Source organism: Asparagus officinalis, chromosome 10, assembly GCF_001876935.1.
Source record: "Asparagus officinalis chromosome 10, Aspof.V1, whole genome shotgun sequence".
NCBI lineage: Eukaryota > Viridiplantae > Streptophyta > Magnoliopsida > Asparagales > Asparagaceae > Asparagus > Asparagus officinalis.
The window spans coordinates 46897899-46913801 of NC_033803.1; the positions used below are offsets into that span (position 1 = coordinate 46897899).

At 33.6% G+C, this 15903-nt stretch overlaps 1 protein-coding gene across 3 annotated transcripts in view; it reads right to left on the bottom strand.

Moving 5' to 3' along the window:
* LOC109825304 overlaps positions 1-15903 on the bottom strand; it is a 30973-nt gene that overhangs the window by 14877 nt on the left and 193 nt on the right. For all 3 annotated transcript variants that reach the window (XR_002242970.1, XM_020392134.1, XM_020392135.1), the window contains exons 1-6: positions 15605-15903; positions 13867-13998; positions 2312-2435; positions 1517-1947; positions 857-933; positions 597-726 (exon numbers count right to left, since the gene is read on the bottom strand). The exon at positions 15605-15903 is cut by the window's right edge and continues 193 nt beyond it. Coding sequence is in view for 2 of the 3 variants with exons in the window: in XM_020392134.1 (XP_020247723.1) it covers positions 597-726; positions 857-933; positions 1517-1947; positions 2312-2435; positions 13867-13998; positions 15605-15903 (1193 nt within the window). In the remaining variant the exon portion in view is untranslated. The remainder of the gene's footprint in view (positions 1-596; positions 727-856; positions 934-1516; positions 1948-2311; positions 2436-13866; positions 13999-15604) is intronic.

The window sequence follows — 15903 nt, forward strand, 5'->3', positions numbered from 1 at the left end:
GGGTGATCAGCAAAAAAACTTAATAGAAGTAAGAATAATTAGCAAATAAAATATGACGCTAATAAACTAGTATACCCTCGACAGATCCAATGGAAAAGAATATGAAGGGACATAAACCAAAGTCGAGAAAAAGCAATCGTACTTGGCCCAATTTCCTGATTCCAAATTCATAAATAATGACAATAAAACATACATTAAAGAGCTTCAAAAATTATCTAGAACAAACATCAACCAAACCTGTCAATAAAAGTCAACTGTCCAGTCCAGATTTCAAATTCCTAATTCAGCAAGAATAACCCCAAAGCAGACAAAGAGTTCAAAACAGACAGATAAGTACCAATAAAAAAAATTCAACACGACTATTATGGCAAATAAACTTAAAACGAACCAATGAATAAGAAAAGTTCTTACTTTTGAAAGTGGCACATGAGAAAAAGAGTTTTTTTCATACAGATGAATGTTCTCGTGTATATAACCGACTGATTCCACACATTTTGCATAACTTAAATGAGCATTTATCAATAATATTAAAAGACGCACGTAAAATTCAGTGATAAGCATGTCGGTGTAACACTAGAAAGTATGCAATTACGTACCTCAAGTAGTTGATCATTTTTTAGCAAATTTTTCAAAAAATATACTTGGTTCCTTATCTGATGTTTCAAGAGCTTGAGATCTCGGGTTAAAACCACCCTTTTCTCTTTATATGCTTGATCCAGTAGCTGCCTGAAGTTAAAACATCAAAATATAAATGGTGATGAGACATGATCGTATTGAAAATTGTAGAACTCTTTACATGATACCAAAGATCATAAAATTAAAGGAAAACTTTCAACTGCTTTGTTACAAAATCAACCGTGGTTCAGGTTTCTTAAATGACGAAACAGCAGCATCAATCCCAACACATCGTAGATGCCGTGCCAGACCTTCGACCTGTGTACACGTGTTTAAGTTGATATGAAATCCAATAAGCATTACTGTATAAATGAAAATTGAAATATTGACAGCTTATTCAGTAAAAGACAACTAAATAGGTTGATCTCATATGCAACTGTTTTGTTTAAGTTAACTAAATGAATGTACTTTGCAAGCCTGTTCAGCACATATTGGAACTATTTCCCTCAGAATTTACTTTATTATCCTAAACTGAAAAATATTTCCACAAGGTAGCCACTATACCCACAACATTAAGAATATAGGGCTAGAGAATTATAATTAAAAAATAAACATGTTTGAAGAGCATAGCTCATCACAAAGGAATCACTACTGACCATGAAGGACTAGAACACACTAAGAACCTTAACATGGAGGATAATCAAAATCAACTATATGATCTACTGGTCAGAGATATTAACTTGACCAAGTTAGGGTATTTATCAATAATCTGCTGCATAACACGTCAAATCACAACGGAATCATTAATCAACCATTAAGGTCTTGTACTTACTAAAAACATGAGAATGGAGAATATTCAACTATATAATCCATCGATCAAACACAGAAGAAACCATCATACCATTGCATCACACAGAAATTTTGGATAGCCGTCCCCACCAACAGATGGATCCCATGGTGGCATACCCTGCCAAATAGCACTATCTTCCAATGGCTCTCTGAACTTTGAATTCGCTGGCTGTTTTCTTCCTTTTCTTCTCAAGGCACGAGGTTTTCTGTCTGCCTCCTTCAGTAGAAGTTTTTCCCCATACTTCCTGATAATGTTCAACATACATTTGCCCAAAGGAACAACATCTCTACACAAGCTCTCTGAACACAGCGTTATTGTATTATATGAATGCATTTCGAAAGCAGTTGATTTTATCATATCAGATGCTTTGCAAAACTTGGCCATCAGTACGTTGTCATTAATACTAGATTCTGTCAAAATCTCCTTCAATCCAATACAGGCACTGGAGGTATTCATCTCTGTGAGATTTGATGACATATTTTCTGCAACAACCATGCAAATCAAGAAAAGTAAAGAAACAATATACTGAAGTCTGAACATAAACCAGGTAAATGACAAAAGTTACAAGCAGTAAAGATAAAAATAATAATTGTGCCAACTAAAACTAAGGATAGCAAAACAACAATTTTTTCCACGAAGGGTTACTATATAGAGGAACCTTTCTGTTTGCATTGTAAAATTAGTGCCACCCTGATAAGAACAATAATGTGTATTCATCTAAACATAAGTAGGAAACAAGGTGAACTCAGCCTGTATGAAGATAAGGATATAAGAGGACCCACAGTTTACGAACATAAACATTCAGTAACAAATATGCATTGCATTCCAGTAAACAAGAAGACAAACCTTTTGTGCAAAAATTGTACTCAAAGACGGCAAATATTGCAAGCAAGTAATAAGCATCTGCTGCCGCGTATGATATTTGCTCTGCTGTAAGAGGACGACATGACCAGTCACTACATTGGAGCTCCTAAATAATAAAGATTTAAATGAGATATAATACACAAATATAGAAATTAGACAATATAAAGACTTCCTCTCCTATAGTAATATATTAGAACTATTTGTGACCATATTCAAAATCTAGGCTACTAAAAATAAAATAGAAAATCTGTTGCAGGAATGCAAAGATGTTAACGAAAATGAACATATATTGGGGAGACACAGCATCTCACAAGGAATACAATACGCATAAAAAGTTGCAATACGCATTTCAATGAGAAACACAAACCTTAAGGGATTCGAATGGACTGATTTATGCATAATTAGTTATACAAATACAACCCACTACTCAACATTTGGGCAGTGGCACATCAACTAAGTTCTACTTCTACAACAATGATTTTCCATATTTAAGGAGAATTTTGTGCAAACTTACATTTGATAAGATGAAGACGATATCTCTACTTTGGACTCTAAAGCACCAATATGTATGTAATCTTACAAAAATTTTGGGCAGATGAATATGCATGTGTAGTTGAAAAAGGTATATTATTCAAAAATTTAAAACCAAACTTATCAGAGGGTTTATATGCAAACAATGTACTTAGAAGAGTCTTTAATCCCCATAAGCATTTATGTAGTGGTTCCATATGTTCCTTTTAAAGTTGAAGCTTCACAGAAACAAACTTGTGTTTTATATTATAGTGTACTATAGTGTAGTGTAGTGCACTATAGTGTAGTGCACCGTACTGCAGTGCAGTCCAGCGCAGCAGGTTGGCGTGGCATAGTGTAGTCTAGTGTAGTGTAGTATAGTATAGCATAGTATAGCATAGTATAGCATAGTATAGCATAGCATAGCATCGAGTGTGCGCGTAAAAATGGGGCTGCTGTGTAGTACCAGCCCCTTTGCTAGAGTGATGCTAACGTGGAGATCATCTAGCCCATCAATTTAAGATATGGTTATTATATCTTCATTAACAACCCCTTACAACTTACCCAAATAGAATAAATCCACCTTAACCTTTTCCCCTTATACAACTGATCCTCTTTCTCACGCAATAAACCCAAACAAGCCACACTTCAGTTGCCTCCGCTTCATGAGGCCATCAATCCAAAGAAATTCCAGACAAACATTAGCTGAACTCAGTTGCCTCCTCTTCATCATGCTATCAATCCGAAGAAATTCTAAACCCACCCATTAGTTGATTGGTTTCGGATTTTTGTGACTTGAAGTTTAAGGTTTTCCGATATTTTAGTTTATCAGTTCTCTCGCTGCCACAAATCCTTCACGTGTTGCACTTGTATCACCACAGACATGAATTTGCAAGTGAAATGAAAATAAGATTAATTTCCAAGAGAAGTACTAAGAAGTGAATTTGCTCTGGAATTGATTTTCTGATTATTATCATACTTATCATTATTCTGCTAATCGCATAGAAGAATAATTGCCTTTTTTGTGGGTTTGATTTGATAGGTTCTATTGATATTTTTTTGGGTTTGATGGCATGAACAAGTGGAAGATGAAATGAGGGCATCCTTTGGGAGAAAGGGACCACATGTGAGAGAGAGCAAATTACAAGAAAAAACATCCTGTTATTATGCCCTTTTCTATTTTATGAAAATGAACCATCAGATCACTGAGTTGTGGGCTAGATGATCACCACATGTGGGCTCGTTTTGACACAATATCCCTCTTTATACACACAGGGTCTGATGGATATGAGGCAGCAGTTCATTTAGCAAAACGAGAAACCAAAAGATAAAAGTGTGCGGTATATACATATATACGTACAAATAGTTGACCTAAGCTACAATTAATAGTGCCCAACAAGCGACACAATCAACCCAATTATTAAATTTGAAAAAATACAAAAATAAAAATCTAAACCGGTTGATGTGATCTACTACAGATGATCTGGAAATAAAATCTTAAAAGATTTCAATACCATTAACCCAGGTATTATATGTTGTCAAAGTAAATGTTTCAGAATTTTCTTAAAGCTGCTTAGTTTCCCATGATATATGATTTAAAATTCTTTGTAACTTTTGTTTCTAAGTCATTTTATGTGTAGTATGTTAAATCCACCGGTTGGATTTTTATTTTCGGGTTTTAAATTTTGAAAATTGGTTTGATTGTATTAGCATGTTAGACACTATAATAGTAGCCTAGCTCTTACATATATTTACCTAAGATACGATTAATAATACCCAACATACAACACAATCAACCCAATTATTAAATTTGAAAAATACAAAAATAAAAATCCATATCAGCGGATATGATCTACTACAGACGATCTAGACATAAAAATTTTAAAAGATTTCAATATCATTAACTCATTATATGTCGTCAAAATAAACGTTTCAGAATTTACTAAAAGCTGATCAGTTTCTCGTCCCTTGATATGTGATTTAAAATCCTTTGTAATTTTTGCCTCTAAGCCATTTTATGTGTATACCACATCCACCAATTGGGTTTTTATTTTTGGCTTTTGAATTTTAAAACCAGATTGATTGCATTAGCATGTTAGATACTATAAATAGTAGCCTAGCTCTTACATATATAAACCTAATCTACTATTAATAACACCTAAAATGCAACGTAATCAACCCAATTATTAAATTCGGAAAATACAAGGATGAAAATCCAAACCAACGGATGTGATCTACGACAAATGATCTCGAAATAAAATTTTAAAAGATTTCAATACCATTAACCCATGTATTGTATGTTGTCAAAATAAACGTTTAAGAATTTTCTTAAAGCAACTTAGTTTCTCGTCCCTTGATATATATGACTCAAAATCCTTTGTAATTTTTTTGTTTCTAAGTCGTTTTATGTGTGGTATATCACATCCACGTGAGATTTTTATTTTTTTAGGTTCCGAATTTTAAAATTGGGTTGATTTGTGAGACACCATAAATAGTAGCCTAGCTCTTACATATATTGACTTAAGCTATTATTAATAGTATCCAACATGCAACACAATCAACCCAATTACTAAATTCTAAAAATAAAAAAATAAAAATCCAAACTAGCGAATGTGATCTACTAAAAATGATCTAGAAATAAAATTTTGAAAGATTTCAATACCATTAACCCATGTATTATATATCGTCCAAATTAACATTTCAGAATTTTCTTAAAGTTGCTTAATTTCTCATCCCTTGATAAATGATTCAAAATCCTTTGTAATTTTTGTTTTTAAGTTGTTTTATGTGCGGTACATCATATCCACCAGTTGGATTTTTATTTTTGGGTTTCGAATTTCATAATTAGATTGATAGTACCAGCACGTTAGACTCTAAAAATAGTAGCCGAGTTCTTATATATATTAACCTAAACTACTATTAATAGTGCCCAATATGCAATACAATCAACCCAATTATTAAATTTAAAAAAAAATAAAAATAAAAATTCAAACCGGTGGATGTGATCCACAAATGATTTAGAATTAAAATTTTTAAAGATTTCAATACAATTAACTCATATATTCTATGTCGTCAAAATAAACGGTTCAGAATTTTCTTAAAGTTGCTTAGTTTTTCATCCCTTGATATATCATTCAACATCCTTTGTAATTTTTGTTTCAAAGTTATTTTATGGGTAGTATATCACATCCACCGGTTGGATTTTTTATTTTTATGTTTCAAATTTCAAATTTAGGTTGATTCTATCAACATGTTAAACACTATAAATAGATGTTTGGCTCTCATATATAATGACCTAAACTACTATTAATAGTGCCCAACATGCACTACAATCAACCCAATTATTAAATTCAATCAAAAACTATAAAAATAAAAATCCAAACCGGTGGATGTGATCTACAACAAATGATCTACAAATAAAATTTTAAGAGATTTCAATACCATTAACCTATGTATTATGTGTCGCCAAAGTAAACGTTTCAGAATTTTTTTTAAAACTAACCATTAACCTATGTATTATGTGTCGCCAAAGTAAACGTTTTAGAATTTTTTTTTAAAGCTGGTTAGTTTCTCGCCCCTTGATATGAGACTCAAAATCCTTTGTAAATTTTGCTCCTAACCCAATTTGTGTAGTATATCACATCCATCGGTTGGATTTTTATTTTTGGGTATCGAATTTCAAAATTGGGTTGATTGTATCAGTATGTTAGACACTATAAACAGTAACCTAGCTCTTAAATATATATAGACCTAAGCAACTATTAATTAATATTACCAAACATGCGATACAATCAACCTAATTGTTAAATTCAAAAAATACAAAAATAAAAATCCAAACCAGTGAATGTGATCTACAACAGATGATCTAGACATAAAATTTCAAAACATTTCAATACCATTAACCCAAGTATTATATGTCGTCAAAATAAATGTTTCAAAATTTTCTTAATGTTGCTTAATTTTTTGTCCCTTGATATATCATTCAACATCCTTTGTAAATTTTGTTTTTCTAAGTCGTTTTATGTCTACTATACTACATCCACCGATTGAATTTTTGTTTTTAGGTTTCGAATTTCAAAACTGAGTTGACCAACTACAAATGATCTAGAAATAAAATTTTATAAGATTTCAATACAATTAACCCATTATTACATGTCAAAATAAATGTTTTAGAATTACCTTAAAGCAGCTTAATTTCTCGTCCCTAGATATATGATTCAAAATCCTTTGTAATTTTTGTTTCAAAGTCGTTTTATGTGTGGTATATCACATCTGCGTCAGATTTTATTTTTGGGTTTCCAATTTTAAAATTGGGTTGATTGTATCAGCTCGTTAGACACTATAAATAGTAGCCTAGCTCTTACAAATATTTGTCTAAGCTACTATTAATAATAACTAACATGCAACACAATAAATCCAATTACTAAATACAAAAAATACAAAAATGAAAATCCAAACCGGTGGATGTGATCTGCTACAAATGATCTAGAAATAAAATTTTAAAATATTTTAATACCATTAACCATGTATTATATGTCGTCAAAATAAACGTTTTAGAATTTTCTTAAAGCTGCTTAGTTTCTTGTCCCATGATATATGATGCAAAATGCATTGTAATTTTGTTTCTAAGTCGTATGTGTTCCACCGGTTTGATTTTTATTTTTAGGTTTCGAATTTCAAAATTAGGTTGATATTACCAACATGTTAGACACTAAAAATAGTAGTCTAGCTCCTATATATATTGACCTAAGGTACAATTAATAGTGCCCAATATGCGACACAATCATTGTTATAAATAACGGTAAATAGCCCCGCAATAGCGGCGCTAATAACGTTAGCGGTCCCTTCCCGTAACGCTATCACCCGCTACGCTATCGCGCAATAGCGGTGACATATTGCGGAATGTCTGTTCGCAAAAACGACCAGTAGTGTGTCATAACGATAAATAGTGAGCGATTGTATTCGAAATTTGCTTTTTGACTGCTATTTAAAAGCGGTTTAAGGCTTTTTTTTAAATTAAACTCAACCATTGACCATTACATTCCACCATCTCCTGTGATTTTCAGCATACTCCTGCCACCTCTCATAGCCTCTGGCACCTACCTTGATACTTCCTCTCACCTCCTTCACCGTGAACTCCTCTTAGGGCAGTCCTGTCACCACTAAGCTCCTCCTCTCGAAAACGATAACTTTTTGATTCCTCCGGTCATCTTCGGTATTACGTGATGGTTACATGTCTATTTCATGTTTAGGATCTTTTTAAATTATCCAATATGTACTTTTAGATTTCTTAGATTTTTTTAATTTTTGTTTTTTTAGTATTTGTACATATTTAAATTAGACCGCTATTTGACTTTGCGCTTTTTACCGCTATTTTTCCGCAATAGCCCGAAATAGCCTTAGCGATGCCTCACCGCTACGCGACGCTATCCGCTATCGATAACCTTGGACACAATCAACTCAATTATTAAATTCAAAAAAAATCAAAATCAAAATCCAAACCGGTAGATGTAATCTACTATAGATGATCCAGAAATAAAATTTTAAAAGAATTTAATATCATTTACTCGTGTATCAAATGTCATTAAAATAACCGTTTCAGAATTTTATTAAAGTTGCTTAGTTTTTCATCCCTTGATATATTATTCAACATCCATTGTAATTTTTGTTTCGAAGTCATTTTATGGTTAGTATATCACATCCACCAGTTGGATTTTTATTTTAGGTTTCGAATTTCAAATTTGGGATGATTGTATCAACATGTTAAACAATATAAATAGTAGCCTAGCTCTCATATATATTGACCTAAACTACTATTAATAGTGCCCAACATGCAACACAATCAACCTAATTATTAAATTCGAAAAATATAAAAATAAAAATCCAAACAGGTGGATGTGATCTACTACAGATGATCTAGAAGTAAAATTTTAAGAGATTTCAATACCATTAACCTATGTATTATATGTCGCCAAAGTATTTCAGATTTTTCTTAAAGCTACTTAGTTTCTCGTCGTTTGATATGTGATTCAAAATCCTTCGTAATTTTGATTCAAAATCCTTCGTAATTTAGTTTCTCGTCGTTTGATATGTGATTCAAAATCCTTCGTAATTTTCGTTCCTAAGCCGTTTTATGTGTAGTACATCACATCCATCGGTTAGATTTTTTTTTGGGTTTCAAATTTCAAAATTAGGTTGATTGTATAAGCAATTAGACACTATAAATAGTAACCTAGCTCTTACATATATTGATTTAAGCTACTATTAATTAATACTACCAAATATGCATTACAATCAACCCAATTATTAAATTCGAAAAATACAAAATGAAAATCCAAACCAGTGGATGTGATCTACTCTGGACGATCTAGAAATAAAATTTTAAAATATTTCAATACCATTAACCAAAGTATTATATGTCGTCAAAATAAACGTTTCACAATTTTCTTACAGTTGCTTAGTTTCTCATCGCATGATATATCATTCAGCATCCTTTGTAATTTTTGTTTCGAAGCCATTTTATGGGTAGTATATCACATCCACCGATTGGATTTTTATTTTTAGATTTCGAATTTCAAAATTCAAAATTGGTTTGATGGTATCAGCATGTTAAACACTATAAATAATAGCCTAGCTCTCATATATATTAACCTAAGCTACTATTAATAGTGCCCAACATGCAGCACAATCAACCCAATTATTAAATTCAAAAAATATAAAAATGAAAATACAAACAGGTGGATGTGATCTACTACAGATGATCTAGAAATAAAATTTTAAGAGATTTTAATACCATTAACCTATGTATCATATGTCGCCAAAATAAACGTTTAAGAATTTTCTTAGAGCTGCTTAGTTTCTCGTCCCTTGATACGTGATTCAAAATCCTTTGTAATTTTTGTTCCTAAGCTGGTTTATGTGTAGTATATCATATCCATTGGTTGGATTTTTATTTTTAGGCTTTGAATTTCAAAATCCTTTCAGAATTTTTGTTTCTAAGTCGTTTTATGCGTGGTATATCACATTCACTGGTTGGATTTTTATTTTTGGGTTTCGAATTTTAATATTGGGTTGATAGTATCAGCATATTCGACACTAAAAATAGTAGTCTAGCTCTTATATATATTGACCTAAGCTACTATTAATAGTGTCTAACATGCGACACAATCAACGTAATTATTAAATTCGAAAAAAATAAAAATAAAAATCCAAACCAATGGATGTGATCTGCTACAAATGATCTAGAAATAAAATTTTAAAAGATTTCAATGCCATTAACCCATGTATTATATGTCGTCAAAATAAATGTTTCAAAATTTCATTAAAGCTGCTTAGTTTTTCATCCCTTGATATATGATTCAAAATCCTTTGTAATTTTGGTTTCTAAAACGTTTTATGTATAGTATATTACACCCATCGGTTGGATTTTTATTTTTGGATTTCAAATTTCAAAATTGGATTGATAGTATCAAAATGTTAGACACTATAAATAGTAGCCTAGCTCTTATATATATAAGAAATATGTGCTTCTTGGTATACCAAGGATAAAGTTGGTCCTAGAGAGTGAGTTGACTCATTCTCATCTAAATGGTCCCCGCTTAAAAATAGTCCCCCTTAATTAACAACTTCACTTGAAAATGATCTTCACTTTACATGAGTGGATAAGAAGACGTCACCTCACTATTAAGAAGCATATTCCTCTCTCTAAATGTGGGTACTCAAATGGAAACCAGTTTTAAATAGCACTTTTAAATGTGTGGGTGAGAAGCATCCACGTCACAACCAAACTCCATTTTTGTGCTTGGTACCAAGGGAGAGCAAACAGTCAATTCGATCAGGTTCAAATATTTTAATCAAACTGGAACTAAAATTGAACTGAACCTAGTCGATTTTCTCAATCTTACCAGCTAACGACACAGACCAAGGAAGCAAAAGGTTTTGGCCATGGCAAATGCAAAGGAGAAGGTAGAGATAGTATCCAGTAGAGATTGAAAAGAACATATTTTCTAAAATTTGGCTAAGATTTTTATGGGTCATTGTAAATGCCTTGTTATTTGGAATAGGTTGCTTGCTTCTCTATATTTTTTGTGGGACACGGCTGGCTAGCATTAAGTTCATCTTTTCCTTGACAGCATCTCCAATGGTGAGTAGCTGCTCTTTAGTATTTGGCTTCTCCTTCACCTTCCAGACCTTTTTTTCTCTGCTTTGGACACTGAGTGATCCCGTCTTCAAAGGTGCTGCATGTAAACATCAATTAATAACATGAGGAATGTCGGCCCTACTACGAGTGAGAGAGAAGCACATATCATTCATGGTAGTTATTAGGTGCAATTTGAAGCGGGTGTTTCAATTAGGTAGGATTTGAAGCACGCTTTAATTGGGTGCAATTTCGTTGCGGTCAGTTTAGTGGACACTAAACTGAGGAACCTAAACTCGCTCCGAACCGACGTGAATAATAAAATCGCACCAAACTGGCCAAAATTAGGTGGTTCGGTCGGTTCGAACCGAACTGTGCACAGCTTTAATATCAAGTATACTTATTTTTCTCATACATACATACATACATACATATACATATATATATGTATGTAGAGAGAACCATTTCCCAAAACCAAAGTTGCACAGTTCAAATCGTAGAAAACTTAGTTGAAAGTTCTTTATCAGTCTATATCATATAGAATTTATGTTTCCAAATGTAATTTCCAAGATCACTAACTAAACAAAAGGTGAAAAAATGCATGTAAGCTTAACCAAGTAAAAATGTTCTTGTCAATTTCTGGATTAATATAGCCTAAGCATTCTGTCTATTGACAAAAAATCACTCTTATGATCCTATACGCAGCAGTAAACATATTATCTTTCATCAGCCTAGTATCTTTGCCCTAATCAGTGTTGTAAAAAGAGGTAAAACCGAACAACAAACGGTTCAAAATTCGTAGGCGCCTCTAAACTTCCTCGCCTAGGGCTAAAACAGCGGTTTTAAGCTGTCAAAACATTTTTCACTCAGCTTGGCTCCGTTTTTAGTTTTTCGCTTTCCACAACCTTGGCCCCGATACAACTAAATATCATTCTGTGCATTGTAAACTTTTCCTTGGAAGATCATGTGGAACAATCAACTTATATAAAGGCCTAACTTAAAATTGTCTGGATTACACCCATGTTCATATCATGTCTTCCACACATATTATTCATAGTAATATAGTAAAAGAGTGATTTAGTTTAGCCGTCTCGTTGGAGTCTAATCAATCTAGTTATTTTGGTTTAGTTTTCAGACATAAGTCTAGTTGTTTGATTTAGTTACTTTATTTGATTCCATTTGTTTGGTTTAGTTGATTGCTCTTCTCGTTGAGCCAGTATGTGCATAGCACGTGTTCATGAGATTGCGTACTCCGCAAGTAAGAGAACTTTATAAATACTCTTGTAATTAAACTTTTGGAATTATTAGAGGGCATGTGATTTGAATTTGGTGTTGGGCGAAAAAAACCCTAACTAACCCTAGCCATCATCTTTAACATCTTCCTCTCTTCTTTGCTGGCTGCCCTTCTCTTCTTCATCATCTCTGTCAACCTAAGACTCCGCAGAAGCACAGCAAAGCTTCCTGTCGGCCAACACCAACCGTGTCCAACTTCAAAAACATCCCCTCTTGATGCTGCTAGTCCTAAAAACACTCATCCAAACATCCAACAAAGCAGCCTAATTACTTGTCATCTACACAATGAATGTTAGTATTTGTTAGCCCCATTTAAACATCCTAGTCATATGCCTTAATATCTAAATGTCTATCAAGCAATTGTTGTGACAAACCAACAACACTGTAAAATAAATAACTTTTGGAATATGCTTAAAAGTACAGTTGCTACATAACAACTGCAGTTGATGATGTTAATGTAGATAATGTTAACATGTTGCTGATCATCTATTAATTAAGCTAGAGAACTCTAAAAGTTATGCATATGGTTTCGCATCAAATTTCTTGGTGTGCTAAACAAGTACAATTGATGTTAAGGTATGTAACATGCAATCGAACTTTATCCAACTATCATAGAAAAGCTACAGTAGATTATCAGCAAAATATTGAAAATATTCAACAATGTAACATTGCATGCCACTATCTCTATCAACAAAGCACTACTTGGGGTATTTACTAGAAGTCACAAACATCTCACTCAGTGTTGTAAATAGCGGCCAATAGCGGGGCTATAGCGGCGTGAATAGCGATCGCGGCCCTTCAGCGCTACGCGTAGAGGTTTCGCGGCTGGCTTAAGCGGGAAAATCCGCTATTCATTCGAATAGCGCGTAAAAGCAGATTTTAGCGGGTTAAAAGTGGGTTTTCGCGGTTAAAAGCGGATTTTTGTTGTTAAAAGCGGCTAAACCCGCTAAACCCGCTATCACACATATTATGATGCTATATTTCTTGAATTTCTTCATAGTTTTATTCATACAACAAGCTTATTAATTGTTATTTATTGATAATATAAGAAATTTACAACTAATTGAATTTTTAGATTTTTTTATGAATTTTCTTATTATTTAGGATATTTAAATATATTTAAATTTGACCGCTATTTGACTGTGCGCTATTTGCCGCGATTTCGCTGCAATAGCCCGATATAGCCTTAGCGGTACCTCGCCATGACGTGCCGCGATCCGCTATCAGCAACCTTGATCTCACTACGCATGATACTTCTTTTATCATGAATCATAATCAGGATTCAATTACATGGTTATGACAGGATATGTCCAAAACAATCTTTATATTAAGGTGGTGAATATGGCAGCTTCGACATGCTACAACTTAGTTTCATCTCTGATGGTTGCTATTTGAATTAACGACAAGGTGGGTAAGATTACGTTTTTGAAATATTTAGTTCTTCCTTGTTACTATCTAAAAAGAAGTCATAATGGCTCAAATCAGAAGATTAAATTACCGTATAACAAGAAACATTCTCTACATAAAGTAATCATTTAAGAACCTTCATAAAATTTAAACGCAAAACTTTGAAATGAAGGAATTTTAAGTTTCTAACCTTTGAAAGAGAAATCTTAAGCATTTCTTCACAAATAGCTGCCAGGCTTTTAGTTTCCTTGGGAAATTGCTTTCCCGCCTTTGGATATCTAAGATGATGGTATATGCTAGTAATATCGAGAAAGGGTTCTATCTGTTTCACATGAACATACAGAATTGAGGCTAATTAACAAGGGACAAAAGTCAAAATTAAAGCCATATATAAGGAAAACATCAGACTTGGCAATAACATTAACATCTTAAATGATCAATTACAAGTATTATACTATTCACAATAAGTAAATAGTTATTATTGTAAATGAAATGAAAAAAGCAATCATCATGTACTTGAAGCAAAAAGGTACATCAAGTAGCAATCAGTGTGTGTATAAATATTATCATAAGTATTATACATATATATTATCATAACTAGACAAATTTCTCTCTCCTCTTTCCCCTCCCTCTCTAATGAGGACAGGTTCACAAATCAGATCAGAAGCTGGTTATCAGATTTATGCTTCAGTTCAGTGAAACAACGCTAAATGATTACGGCTATATCTTTAGTTAAGCAGAACTGCAAAGGGATTGGATAAGGCTAGCCACAGGACATTTCCACTGGTTCTGATGAAGAAATGGTTTAAACTCAACAAGGGAGTGAAACCATGAAAGCCTGACAAGGGGGAAGTTGTGCAAAAAACAGAGAAAGGGTAAATAGTGCTTAAATTTTGTAGAAGTCAAATTGCATATGCAAACAATGCTTCACATCACAAACCCGAAAAAGTCACAAAGTCATTGTCACACTGTCAACTTTGAGCTGGAAGGGGATTTTGAATTTGGAGATTGGCTATGGTTAATGAAAATTTTGATAACATAGTGGAAAGAATACATCCTAAAGGGTGAAGAAATTTTTTATAACTTAAAAGATTTATCTTCTGCTCCCAGGAAAAGAGTGGAGAAAAGAAGCTATTGTGAATACCCTAATGGGTCTCAATGAGATTCAGAGAGGTACCACTTGTTGCTACAAGTACTTAGAAGATTGACATTCATTGACATTGTAGGCTAGGATTAAGCGATCCAAGCAGCAAAGCTTGAATGGCTGATGAGATTTCTGGGTGAGATGCTTAGCTGGAAGTCAGCTTTTCACAAGGTACATGACTGAAACTGGCTGAATTCCGATAATCTTTCTGCCTGCGCTTACGAACAGACGAGCTTGGTTCTAACTAAGAACATCTGACGCTCAAGTTAATACTTTGAGGATTAGCAATCTCTAATAAAGACTTCGTGAATTTGTTGGATAATCTTGGAGAATTGAGGTCTTATATAGAAGGTTGGTCATCTCCATTAGTTGTTGCTATAGGGCAGTTGTGGAGACAGACTGGACAGTTGCTGCTCCTTGATTGATTTTGTTATGCACCCCGCGTTTGAACAGAGAAAAGTCGACACCTATCGGAAATCACAGTGACATTGAGACTTCATGGTGAGCGTTTGATTTGGATTAACGTGCCAATCATCAGCACTTTGGTAAAGTATGCATCATGCTTGGGCCCAATAGTAATTAGGTTTGGCCTGTAGGGTTATATCCTAACACCATGTACTACCATTTCAATGGGTTATATGCTAACACCATGTACTACCATTGCAATATATTTCCGGTTAAAATAAAAAGTTGAACACTAGATATAGTTACCCTTTTTTATATAGAATTGACCAAAAAATTTGAACGAAAACGTTAGTTTTAAAGACCAAAAGGTAGAAATTACCCTATTGAATCCACCTTGGGCAGCGAATGTGGACGAGAGATAAACAAGATCCTGTTTGAATCTAAACCCTAACTTAAGCACAGAAGGAGAAACAAACATCTCACTCAAAATCTCCCAAATTGATTCCAGAGGCACCGCCATCAAATCCACCAAGAAAACGGACGACCCGCCGCGCTCCTTATCGGACTCCTCACGTTCGACCCGACAAGCGATCTGGAGTAGTGTCACGGTGGGAAACGACAGTGCAGGTGCTGGTTCGGGTGCGGGTTTGGATCCGGCTTCGGTTCGGCGGGTCCGGG